The following is a 12,581-nucleotide window of genomic DNA, read 5'->3' as shown; positions in this document are numbered from 1 at the left end:
GATATTAATAGTGTAGTTAGGCTTATGCTCGTGCTTCAAAAATCTTTGTGAGTATGATGAGTCTTCAACCTATCGCATACTTTATTTTAAATTTCACTCTACAGACAATGCAATTTACAATACAGTGTTTTGCACAATCATATAAAGTTTACTGGAGATAGCCTTAACCCTTGTCTGAGATAGCTTCTTCAATTTCCCTTTCTGGGAGAAAGAAACCTCCCAAAAATGGGTCGCTTTTTGACCTATATCTAGAGAAAAGAAAGTTCACTCAACCAACTCAACCAAAAAGAACCTTTTAGTTTGACCATTTACCAAACCAGATTGCATAGTACTAAAGACAACAAAACAACATAGATAATATATTGATCAATAAAGGCAAGATACCCGATTTCAGTGAAGATTTCACTACTTGATGCACAACAGTTTCATTGAAAATGACAGCAATTCCATGGTTCGCTGATATGATCCAGCTAGCACAGCAGAGGATACCAAAATAGAGTAGTAGTCTAGTATCCTCGGGGCATAGATGGAATAACATACATCACGCGGTTTTAAGTAGAAACAGGAGGCTTCCCAACTCTCTCGCCTCCAAACCCCCACTGTTTAAATGGCGTGGTCAGGAGGAGGAATCAGAGGCCGGTTGTTCTGGCTGTGCTTCAGCAGCGCGCTTGACGGACGCGCACTTGATCAAGTGGTTGTAGCTTCCCTTCTCCTTGAAAAGTTGGGAGAAATGGTGTTTGCAGTAGAGGATGCCCTCCAAGGCTGCATAGTTGGAAGGTGTAATCGCGCAGCCCCCGTGGGAGCATTTGAAGCATGACTTATGGTAGGACTTCTCTTCGACTGTTACCTGCAATGTTTTTAACAGCCATGCATTAGAACCACTGTCCACATAAGAGTTTTGATAACTCAAGGCAATCAAGAAAGGATAATTAGACGAATTAAGGTGAACAAAGATTTGGTTTTATTATTAAATGGAGCAAAATTTAGGCTGTCAGCACGACCTGGGTAACATGACTAGAAGGGGACGAGTATTTGTTCAGTTGTGAAAGCCATTGGAACCCATGGTGATTGACCCTGAGATGTTCCATAGCAAATACTGACCTTGATGAACTACTGAATTAGATGCCACAAGCTACATCCCAAAATTTTGAGAGGAAATAATGAAAAGTACAACAACATAATGTGATCAAAATTACCTTCTCAAGAGGATACGCAGTTTTACCACAAGTCGCACACTTGTCTTGTGTTCCTGAAAACATCCTTGCAGCTTTGCTTGGTGATCTGGTCTGGATAGCAGATTTTGGACAAACTTGTCACTTCTTCATTTCAAAATACAATCAGACAAAAAAACGAACGCGTACATGCTGGAACTCACCAGCTCAGGGGCCAACTTTTCCGGAGTAATCTTTGCAGCTGAAAGAAGTACACCACGAGCATCAGATCACAGAAACACAAAAACTTGTATTTGCATGCCAATGGTTTCGGTAGTGAATGAAAGCGTACGTGACTGTGATTGGAAGCTCTTGTTGTAACTCCCGGTCTCCTTGAACAGCTGCTCGAAATGGGTCTTGCAGTACGGCACTCCTTCGAACGAGGAATAGTTGCTCAGCTGTCAAAGGCGAAAAGGATGAAGACGGAGATTGTCAGACCTCGCAGAGCTGCTTATCTTTGCCTAGACATCGACAGGTCGTCCTAAGTAGAAGATCAGATAAGAGTGTCCATTTGCATGGATTCCCTGCCCAATCCTCTTTCACCAAGTTAGCGAATGGGAAACGGACAAAGTCATGACCTCTCCTGGGCGTAGAATTTTCCTGGTACTAGGAAACTCGCACCAGATCTGTTCGCTGCGGCAATTCGCAGATCTACTACCCGATGCTACATTGCATCACCCTACAGATCCATCCACCTACCCATTAGAAGAGAGAAGAGCATGGGCAAGGCAAAGGGAACGTACTGAGAGGGTAGACTTGCAGTGCTGGCACTTGAAGCAGGAGCGGTGGAAGACGACGCCGTCGGTGGAGAGCTGGTCCATCGGGTACACCGTCTTGGTGCACACCTTGCACTTCTGCTGCGTCCCGCTAAACATCTTCCTCCCGAGCACCGGTCAACCCCCCCTTCGGTCTCTGTCTCACGGCGGCCGGCGAGATCTGAGAGGCCGCCGATCCGGCCTTGGCCTGCGCGCGCGTGGGATGGAGAAGGAGAACGAACGCCTCCCCGGGCGTCCCGATTGCCGCGTTTATATACGCAGGAGGCAGGAGCACGAGACGCGATTAAGCGAGGGAGTTATGACGGGTTCGTCTCCCCCAACTCGCCCGCGCGCTCCTCACTTTTGCCGCGGCGGAAAGGAAAAGACAGCACCAAACAAGCGACGACGGGGGATGGGAATCGGAAGATGGAGGCACAGCACAGCACAGCCAGCACAGTGCCTACCTGCTGCTCATTAAACTAATGAGCAATTATTACTACCACCATTAGTGCGCATTCGAGGAGGAAGCTCCGTGCACAGGATGCTCTGATGGTTTGGGTCACTGGTGGCGGGGCCACAAGCGGGTGGGACCTACGTGTCGGTGAGTAAGGAGTTCCGCAGCTCAGCTGCGGTGGGGGGACCGGGAAGAAGTACGGGAGAAGCAAGCACTGGTGACTGCTCGGATGGCCCATGGGTGGAGGGGCGAGCGGGACCTAGGCGTCATAATCTGTGGCGTGGCGGCCTGGCTGCCTGGCGGGAGATATTATTGCCCGGGCAGGCGACCAGGCGCGGTGCGGCCCACGTCGGCCAGCCTTTTTTTCCGGCTGCACTCGTCGGACTATCCTCTTGTCTTGTTTCTTCATGATTGGCAGTTCGGTTCAGAACTGGCTAGCTGCAGCCTGCAGCGCATTGTATGGCATTGGCATGGCATTCAAGTCTCTCGCCTCTCTTTTCTTCTGCTTTTTTTCTCCAATTTTTAACGAGACTGAAAGGACGAAGCGTATGCATTTTTTATACGCGCCGTACTGTCAGGGAGAGTGGTTGACAATAGGGCCGAGGGAGGAAGCTAGTCGTTTCGATTATAATCGAACATTCTGATTATTTATATTCGAGCATATTTAAATATATTTATATTAAAATATGAATATTGTCAAAGGTGTGTTATCCGATTCGACATCGGAGGACACTAGTACTACCTAAAGCTGTGTCAACAGATCGTACATATGGATATGGCCGTGTAAAATACTGTTTTTTTCATTGTTTATAGAGTAAAAGTTCGAAATAAGAGGTGAGTAAAGTTCGAAAGAAGAGGTGAGGTGTGAGATAGGATTGGTAAATTGTTGGAAACAACTATAGTGATGATCGTTTGTGGGTGGTCCTGGAGTTGACCAATTGTGTAGTTCATAGATGAAATTAAGCCTAATGTACAAAGTTTAAGAGTTGAAACAATCAATTTCGTGATTCTAAGTTGAAAATGACTTCAAAATATAAATTTAAGAACTAAACTGGTCATTTTAAGAGTTCAAGGACCAATGTGAGCCTTGGACGGTAGTTGATGGACGAACACCTTGACTTAAACTGAAATAAGGTTAGAAAAAACCCAATCATATCCGATAAAGATATAGTTAGTTCGTTATAGTTGTTATGCATACAAGTTATATGTCTCGTTGTGACATGCACATGCCATGTTTGCAAATCTTACTAGAGAACATGTCGATGTGGATGCTAGTAGGCTATATCTCTACTTGTCAATATGTGTTGTTGTGGACGGACACGTGGTAGTAAAGGACTAAAAAGAAGGCTACTAGAGAGTGTGGGGGTATAGGCGACAAGGTGTTGAACCTAAACATGATCAGGAACCAACACGTGGGCAGTTTAGAGAGGTTTAGATTGCGGTGTGCATAATAGCATACGTGCTCTTGCTACTAATCGATTGATAAACACAAAAGCGACCTTTATGTCTTCCATAAGATGTTGTGTGCTCGATCTCCTCTATGTGAACCAAGCGCCCAAGCCTCTATGTGGGTGAGAGTCATTAGGGTCCGGGACAGAGAGATAACATATCTCTAAATTATGAACTAAGTTATTTCTATAAAACACACATTATTCACAACAAACTCACGTTATTATCGATCACCAAAATGGAACTAGAACCTAAAACCTTTTAATGTCTACTAGTGGAGCTGGTCACCGAAAATCCAGATTTAAGTCTTAGTGGTCTATCTCAAACATACACGTACAATAAAAGAGAAGTGACACATCCCAAATCCATCATAAATCCCACGTCTCATGCAAGAACATGATAATTTATATATATTCCGGTCAGCCATGCTTTGAACATGATGATCGATGAGCGCTAAGCTCTAAAAAAACAACACGACGGATGAATGCTAATAATTCGATATCAAGCATTAGACTGACTCCTACGCGAGTCTATAAAATGTCTCATATCCTATAAGAAGATTTTATTCTCTATATCTTATTCTGTTCTCTACATATAGATGACAGATTAGATAAAATTGAAATATATGTTAGACATTTAAGGGCCCGTTTGGCACAGCTCCAGCTCCTGATTCTAAGCGAGGATCTGGAGGAGCCGTGTCAAACGTGTATTTTTTAAACTGATTCTCGTGTGGAGCTGAAAGATTAGGAGTCGTTTTTGTGAAGAAAGGTGAGATCTAAAAAAACATGCTCCACCCTCCCTTAAAACAGCTCCTCAACCAACCAAATATGAACCTCCTCTTAAAGTTTGATCGAAATTACCCGCAATTGCCATTGGACAAAAACATAACGAGCCAATTTATGGATTAAACATTTGAGACCATTTTATGCACTACTATGATGGGAATATTTTATATGTTATTATTTCATAATTTTTTCCGTATATGCATCCTACTTATTGGTTTGTAACAAAGTTGAACTGCAAAGAGTAAAATAGACAATCGACATAGACCACCAACTCTCAGCAGATAAGAATCAGTTTACTTGCCAAACGATTTTAAAAATAATTCTGATTCTCTAGGAGAATCAGGAGGATCAGTTCCTCACGAGGATCAAGATCTGGAGCTAAAGAAACAGGAGCTGGAGCTTTGCCAAACCCTAAGGATATTATAAACACATATATGTATGTTTAATATGGATATTTAATATAAAAAAATGTTGTTCAAGAGAAATGAGATATAGAGAAAACAATATTTTAGAGAATTATGTAAGAGAAGGATGTAAATGATGAATACATACAACATGGTATGGTTGGAGATAGCGTTAGCCCTCAACGACATCTCCGACAAATTGTTGACAAATAGCATTGACCTCACTAGGGAAGGGGTACAGTACAAGTACAGGACATGCGTCGTCTTCGTAAATCTGCTAACCCGTAGAATGTCTACATGACTACCTATTCAACCGTGAAACTGCTGTCACGTCGCCTCCATTTTTGCCAAGAAAACGAGAGAGAAATATGCACGATCAAAGCATGCAAACGAGAAATATATATATTTCGAAACTGATATTTGGATAACTGAATCAATTCCATTGGTGGCTCAAAAAAGGGGCACAAGCACAGGTATAAAAACAAAAAATAATACAACCATGGTATGACGACGGGCACTAGAAAAATACATTGCTCTGCAACTATGTCACACAAGCAAATCATAATGGTTCCTTCCACTGTATAATAGTCTTACTGGTGTCTTTTTCTTCCACTGCTTTGTATTTTTGGTGAATTCCAAACCATATTCAGCTATAGGAATGAAACCATTACCCCGACCATGGTACTGCAAACATGGAGGATAGATCACAGATGTGAGCCAAGCTGAATCACATAACACAGTGCCAGGTTTAGTTTCAAATATAGCCTATACAAATATGTCCCGAGGAAACAAAGACCCTGTTTATTTCAGCTTTTTTTAGTTTTAGACCACCAAAAGCTGTTGCGGACCGCCAAACACCTCAGCTTTTCAGACCGTTTCTACAAGAATCCATTTGATAAAAACCGTTCAAAATCAACATGAACACATAATCGGTCAAGTTATCACGATAGTATGAATCCATCCTTTTTCTAAATTTTGAACCCTTTAGACCACTTCATCTTCCTTCGCACGTAATCCTCAGGGTATTCAGATTGTTCCCATAGCCAGATTCTTAGAAAAGTAGTGCTTTAATCCAAATAGGAATTTCAAATTCGATGGTGGATTGAGTTTATACAGGGAAAAGATCAAATATAATTAAAGTAATTATTCATCAAATTAACTGTTAGAAAAAAAATACTTCCATAGTTTTGCTTAAAGATCTTGACAAATATCAAGATCCAAGAACACTCTGGATTCAGAGCATTAGATTATTGAAGCAGATATCTGAAATGCGATACTACATTGCTATGACTTTATGACTTTATATAGATCATTTAGTCCTACGCCTGCTTTAACCTTTTCTGAGCTCTGTTGCAAATTAATGGTGTTATTTTATTTTATTAAAATCATTTAATATTATCACCCCACAATTCTTTCCCATGATAAGGATGGTACTCAAATTCACCATTATGTGTACATTTGATTATTACTTCTTCACTTCCACAATAAAGGCAGCCAACCAGAATTGGCCATTTCAATTTCATTTAAGTCACAACAATACAGATCTGGAGCAAAGATCCAGTAACTCTCTATGAATGCATTATTCCAAAAGCTGGTAGAATTACCTCACGCTCTGGAATATAAATAATTATTGGCTGCCGACACAGTCTAGACAAAACCTGAAAGGAAAAAAATGTTATACGCAAATAATATCTAAAAGACAGACATATAATACAACTTGACGGAGCAGTAAAGCACTAGCATTCTGCTCCATCTATTTTGGCTAGAACCTTCAGAAGTTCAACAAAAGTACAATTAAGAATGACGCATGAGCTTGTCTATCATGTCAATCAGATTCTCCATGGATATAATCTGATAAATAAAAGATGACTGCACAAACTAAGAACTTCAAGTTTTTAGAACAATGAAATCTATACCAGGAATTCTGACTCTCCACCCCAGAAATCAGGCCTCCTTATCCTTTGGCAGTAGCTAAAAAAATATGAATTGGTTAGCATATTTAACTCAGTTCATGCTGTCAAAGCAAACTAGGAAGTTATAGGAACCTAACCGTTTCAATGATTGCTCCACAGTAATTGCTATAACTGCTTCTTCGTACTCCTGCCGCCCAGTCTCGCTGTCACATATAATTTCTTTCACTGCCATCCGTAAATCATCTAGGAGAAATGGAGATTCATTTTAATTAATTAAAATAATATCTTATCAACAGTAAAATCTCATACAACAAAGATGCAGTAAACAGGTGACAGATGGGTATTCTTAGGTTTATCTGTAGGCTAAAGTTGCTTGCAGATTTTTTTTTTAAAAAAAAACTTGTTTGGAAGAGTAAAGAGGTCACAATATGCTATATGTTGTAAGACTGAGTGTCCAAAAGTCCAAATCGTGCCAGATATCTGGAATGTGGTGGGGCTTACTGTTAGTCTGTTGCTCTGGTAAATATGTCTAAATCGACATTGATTTTCCAGAAGGTTTTCAATGAAAGGTTGTGGTTGTAAATTGGAAATGCTATATAGTGCTACACCGCATAGTTTGTGAAAAACTCTTTCATTCTTAATACAACGGCAAGTGGTTCTCCTGCGTGTACGAGGAAAACAGACAGGAAAAAAATGATATAATAATCTGTCCTTCCAGGCAAAGATAAGAACTGAAATTGAAGCTCTCAATTGGCATCATAGCAAGTCTAGCACAGTGGTTGGAAGCCTTTCCACTGAACCAAAAGGTCCTAGGTTTGACACAGCCCCTCTGCAAAATGCAGGGGTAAGGCTTGCCTTGGTTATTTCTTCCTCACTCATGTGGGAGCTGCCAGTCCTAAGTCTGTCCTACCGTTGTCACAAAGTGTTATTACATGTCAAGCTATTTTAATACGAACTTATGAAGTATAAAAAAATTGAACAAGACATGAGGCCAAAAGTAAACAGGAAAAAAACAACAATGTGGAAATTGATCTATGTACGAGGCATTGTTTTAGGCTACCTGCATCTTCTACCTCCTCCCTTGGGGCCAAAGGAATCCCCTTGTTTTTTGCCATTCCTTTAGCCTACAAGCAACACACCAGGTTTCCCTGTGATATGAGTGTGCAGATATGCCACGCCCTTAAAGAGTTGATTCTTTAACTAAAACTCAAAAGATAAGAGGCTCCAGCCACTCAATTGGCTACCGAGCAACACACCGGGTTTCCCTGTGATATGAATGTCTAGATATGTCACACCCTTGAAGCTGAGTTGTTTTTTTAACTAAAACTCGAAAGATAAGGAACTCTAGCCATTCAATTGGCTACTGTGGTGATGAAAACTCTCCAACAAAAGAAAACTTGAAGAGTTGTTTTTTAACTAAAACTCGAAAGATAAGAAGCTATAGTAACTCAATTGGCTACCATGGTGATGAAAACTCTCCTACAATAAAAAAAAGAGGATAGATTCAGTGTCGGAGGCTCCCGCAGAGTGGTGTCTGGGAAAGGGATAACCGACTCTCAAATAAGTTGGTCTGGAGAAGGGATAAAGCGAGACAAACCTTCCTCCATAAAAATGGAGAGGCTGCTTGAAACCCATGACCTGATGACTTTCACAACTGCACCAAGCCCTTCTAAAACTCTCCAAATCAAAGATGCAAAAATCGGACTACAAGCTGCCTGTAAAGACTTAAGAAAATCCGGTGAAGAAACCTGCACACTAGAGGATTTGACCCACAATTGCTGAGATCATAAACATCTCAGGTTCCCAACCAGCAGAATTCTACAAGATTCCAAGACAATTCAACGATAAGGCACATAGATTAGCTAAACAGGCTAGAGAATCTGTTCTCAATTCTTTACTTTTAGTTGCAAAAACAAGACCCATGCTAGTAACTGAGGTGATAGAAACACTTCAGAATAGTTCTTGGGAAACTTTTCTCCAATCTCTGTACTCGGTTGTTAAATTAATGAATGAAAGAACCTTATCAAAATAGATAACGAAACGAATACTGCACAATCCATCCGAACGCACAGTAGGAGATTATGCTGCAACTTACCAGCGCTCGAAACATGCACCGGCCATCGCCGGTAACCCTCTGAACCCCGTAATGCTCCACCTTGTTCAACGCTGCCGACCACCCACCCCTCCTGCCCACGAGAAGGTTAGAACAAACAAGGTTTTGCAGCTTCACTCTGCTTCCCCTCCATTCCTCTAAACGATTCAGGTAAGCAGAGAGAGTCGAGGGAGAAATGACGCAGACGTACAACGAGGGGGCAATCCTGGCAAAGCAGTGAAGTCGGGGCCAGGCCGGGGGCGCGTGCGCAAGCGCAAACGCAGAGTCATCCAGCAGCTCGAACTTGGCCGTGCCGTCCCGGAGGCGCGCGAGAAGAGTGGCTACCATGACCAGGAGTTAAAATTATGCGTGAGAATCGGAAAATGGATGGATACCGCCTACATGAGGAGAGGGAAGTGAAGCCTTGAAGGGCGGAGAGTACAGGCACCAACCGTTGGATGGCCGCGCCGCTGCCGCCATCAGCAGGTGAAGGATGAACAAGGAGCAAAGCGGACGAGGTGCGGCCTATTTTCGGATAGATGTCCGCCGCTGGGGTGAGGAAGGAAACCGACCATGGCCCGTCTTTCGGATGTTGAGCCTAGACGATGGCAGCCATGAGCCATCTATCCTCCAGTTCAGGAAGTGCATTTCCCCCCTTTTTGAGTTCAGATAGATGGAGTATGAAATGTCCGTCTCTACAACTAAAAACCATCAAATGATTTATGGCTTAAGGGGTTTGGAAAGAAAGTATTTTTAGAGTTTTAAGATAAATTAATGGTATTGAATAATATTATGGTATTTTTTACTGAGAGATATTTGACTACCTTATAAAAAAACCTATGTTTTGTGTACCATAGTTTGATAGTTATCACGATATTTTTAGAGAATTTAGAACTCCACTTTAACCTATAGTTTTTGTTTATGTTTAACTTTTTGCGCGTATATACTAAATATTATGGTTTAAGATATTTTGTCTCTAAACAAGTTGTTGTAGTTTTTGGAAATCAATAAACAATAAAATTTGTGTTCAACCAGAGTGTTAGCGCGGACTCACTCCGAATGATGAGTTATGGAGGCTTAAAGGTGGATCTGGGACGAACGGGTTATACTGGTTCAGATCGGAGTCCTAGTCCAACGCAGTGCTGATAGCAGTATTGCACTCCGAATGATGAGTTATGGAGGCTTAAAGGTGGATCTGGGACGAACGGGTTATACTGGTTCAGATTGGAGCCCTAGTCCAACGCAGTGCTGATAGCAGTATTGCTTAGAGCGTGTTATAGTTGGGTGCTTGTGTGCAGTTGTGGGGATGTCTTTGGATGAGGCTGTTTTGCACTTTTATAGCTCAAGAGTAGACATTACAATGAGGACTAATATTCTATGGGGTGGAGTTTGACCTCCTGCTTTTGAGCCTCGTAGCCCTTATGGTGTCGTCCATTGGGTTGCTTGGCGAGCGGTTTGGTCGGCAGCCCCATCTCGGTGGGTTGCTAGGCGGGGCGGTTTGGTCGACAACCCCGTCTCGCTAGGTTGCTAGGCAGTTTGGTCGACAACCCCGCCTCGCTTGGTTGCTTGGCGGTATTTGTTCAACGGGCGAGCCAGTCAGTTTTAGCGGGATGTCACCGAGAGGCCTTTTCGACCTTTACGCTAAGTTGTTTGGTAGGTGGGTTAATCGGTCTTTTGGATGTCTTTGGGCCTCCTTTAGGTACTCTGTTTCGAGATACCCAACACAAGTAATGAAAAATACTATAATTATATTATGATATTTGATATTTCAAAACTATAGTGTTCTAAAAAACTATGGTCTTAAAATAGTTTCTTCAGACCATCTCCGTGCCCTCGCTTCCCCGATGTCGTGAAAGCTTGTCTCCAAATGCCACTTCCAGCGTACCCCATGTGAACACTTTTCATTAGGGCTGGTTTGGACTCAAATTTTATTCTCAATTTCCTCCAATCCTGTAAGAGATTTAAGTTAGCAAACTAGCCTTTTGTCACACCTGAAATTAAGGACAAATTCGGGTGCATCTCATATATGCGTTATATCAAAATCTACACATACAATGACTCAGTGTATAGAGACGGATGTCATAATCTTTATTGCATAACGAGAATGTCTTATAAAATAACTGATAATAAAATAATTCGAACTAAAATAACTATCTCAATGGTGTCATAGTTGATTGAGAGACGACGCATAGATTTCATCAAACTCGTCGTAGTAGTTTTCCTCCAACAGTACCTGCTCTTGACCTGGCGGCTCGAGCTCTCTCTTCTCAACTCTTAGCGTGGGTAGATTGCTCTGTGCCCCTGACGCGGATTGGATGAGGGAAGTTGCGCCATTGCACCCACATCTTATAGTCAGCGCGGAGGACAGGGCTAGGTTGTTAGTAGTTGGTTACGCTAGTTGGATTTACGCGACGCTCATGGAAGCAGTTACGGGGTGGCGAGGTCCACGTGTAGACGACGAAGACGCTGACAATTGGACCTCAACTGGATGTGTATGCGCGAGGTAACTGTGGCCCCACGCATTTGAAAAGGTGGCGCGATGGTGAGGGGCTGACGCGTAGGAGCCACCCGTCGTCGTGAGTTTGTGGGTGCACTACAGGAAACACATAAATTTTCGTGGGCCGGGCTATTTTCGTCGATCGGCCCACGAAAATACAATGTTATTTTCGTCGGCCAGTGTGACCGACGAAAATGTGGTCTATTTTCGTGGGCCAGTGAATATTTTCGTAGGCAGGCCCACGAGAATACGAAAGGTATTTTCGTCGGCCTCGGGACCGACGAAAATGTGGTGTATTTTCGTCGACCTCAGCCAGACCGACGAAAATAAGTCATTAACCGACCTCTATTTTCGTCGGCCTTAATGAGACCGACGGAAATAGAGGCCCGTTAATCGTCCATCCGGCCTCAGCGCGCATCTTCTCGCTCTCGCTCGTCCATCTCTAGCAGTGCCGCCACCCGCCCGCCCTCGCCGCGCCGCCCGCGCCCCGCTTGCCCGCGAAGAAGGGAGCGCGCCGCAGCACGCGGCCCTCGCGCCCTCGCCGCGCCGCCCGCGCCCCGCCCGCCCGCGAAGAAGGGAGCGCGCCACCGCACGCTGCCCGCGCGCCCTCGCCGCGCCGCCCGCGCCACGCCCGCCCGCGAAGAAGGGAGCCCGTGGCCGCCGTCGCGAAGAAGGGAGCCCGCCGTCCGTCCACGCCGCGCCCGCCATCCGTCCACGCCGCCCTCGTTCCCCGCGGTGAGCCTCCCCGTCTCCCTTCTTCATTTGATGCACATGGCGGCCGTGGCGTGCCGCGGCGGCCGTTAACCGTTAACCATAGCTTCTTCGTGTGTAAATCGACATCAACTTGGGGGGGGGGGGGGGGCTGACACAGCAGAATATACAGATTGTTAAGGCGGTGGTGAACTGGTGATTTACAACTAGCTTCTCTTATCCAATGGATCTCTTGTTTCTGATTGTGCAATATATAAGCGGTCAATCCCGTGTCAATTTGTTGTGCATTGCATGCATGCATGTAGAGTAT

General features: G+C 43.6%; 2 protein-coding genes across 2 annotated transcripts; both read right to left on the bottom strand.

Annotated features, from left to right (window-relative positions):
* Positions 1–391: 391 nt before the first annotated feature.
* LOC100281283 (uncharacterized) lies at positions 392–2,648 on the bottom strand. Its single transcript, NM_001154201.1, has 5 exons — positions 1,955–2,648; positions 1,504–1,609; positions 1,376–1,413; positions 1,197–1,286; positions 392–847 (listed from the first exon to the last, which is right to left on the bottom strand). Exons 1-5 carry the CDS (start codon positions 2,084–2,086, stop codon positions 617–619), a joined length of 597 nt encoding a protein of 198 aa, NP_001147673.1. The 5' UTR covers positions 2,087–2,648; the 3' UTR covers positions 392–616.
* Positions 2,649–5,443: 2,795 nt separating this feature from the next.
* On the bottom strand, positions 5,444–9,677 carry LOC100273272 (Cysteine proteinases superfamily protein). Its single transcript, NM_001147713.1, has 8 exons — positions 9,516–9,677; positions 9,275–9,404; positions 9,067–9,157; positions 8,032–8,095; positions 7,109–7,214; positions 6,975–7,029; positions 6,663–6,716; positions 5,444–5,742 (listed from the first exon to the last, which is right to left on the bottom strand). Exons 1-8 carry the CDS (start codon positions 9,541–9,543, stop codon positions 5,605–5,607), a joined length of 666 nt encoding a protein of 221 aa, NP_001141185.1. The 5' UTR covers positions 9,544–9,677; the 3' UTR covers positions 5,444–5,604.
* Between the last annotated feature and the right edge of the window lie 2,904 nt (positions 9,678–12,581).

The sequence above is a fragment of the Zea mays genome, chromosome 1, assembly GCF_902167145.1.
Source record: "Zea mays cultivar B73 chromosome 1, Zm-B73-REFERENCE-NAM-5.0, whole genome shotgun sequence".
Taxonomy (NCBI): Eukaryota; Viridiplantae; Streptophyta; class Magnoliopsida; order Poales; family Poaceae; genus Zea; species Zea mays.
The sequence above is the reverse complement of the archived record's forward strand: the minus strand, read 5'-3'. Positions and strand labels throughout refer to the sequence as shown.

What these genes read in the sequence shown, in the direction of transcription:
- LOC100281283 (NM_001154201.1), bottom strand. Translation starts at nt 2,086, where the DNA reads ATGTTTAGCGGGACGCAGCAGAAGTGCAAGGTGTGCACCAAGACGGTG. An exon ending in ACTGCAAGTCTACCCTCTCA is followed by an intron (nt 1,610 to 1,954) that starts GTACGTTCCCTT and finishes CGCCTTTGACAG; the next exon opens with CTGAGCAACTATTCCTCGTT. An exon ending in CTGCGTATCCTCTTGAGAAG is followed by an intron (nt 848 to 1,196) that starts GTAATTTTGATC and finishes AAAACATTGCAG; the next exon opens with GTAACAGTCGAAGAGAAGTC.
- LOC100273272 (NM_001147713.1), bottom strand. Translation starts at nt 9,543, where the DNA reads ATGGCGGCAGCGGCGCGGCCATCCAACG. An exon ending in GCCAGGATTGCCCCCTCGTT is followed by an intron (nt 9,158 to 9,274) that starts GTACGTCTGCGT and finishes TCTCGTGGGCAG; the next exon opens with GAGGGGTGGGTGGTCGGCAG. An exon ending in GGAGGAGGTAGAAGATGCAG is followed by an intron (nt 7,215 to 8,031) that starts GTAGCCTAAAAC and finishes CATTTCTCCTAG; the next exon opens with ATGATTTACGGATGGCAGTG.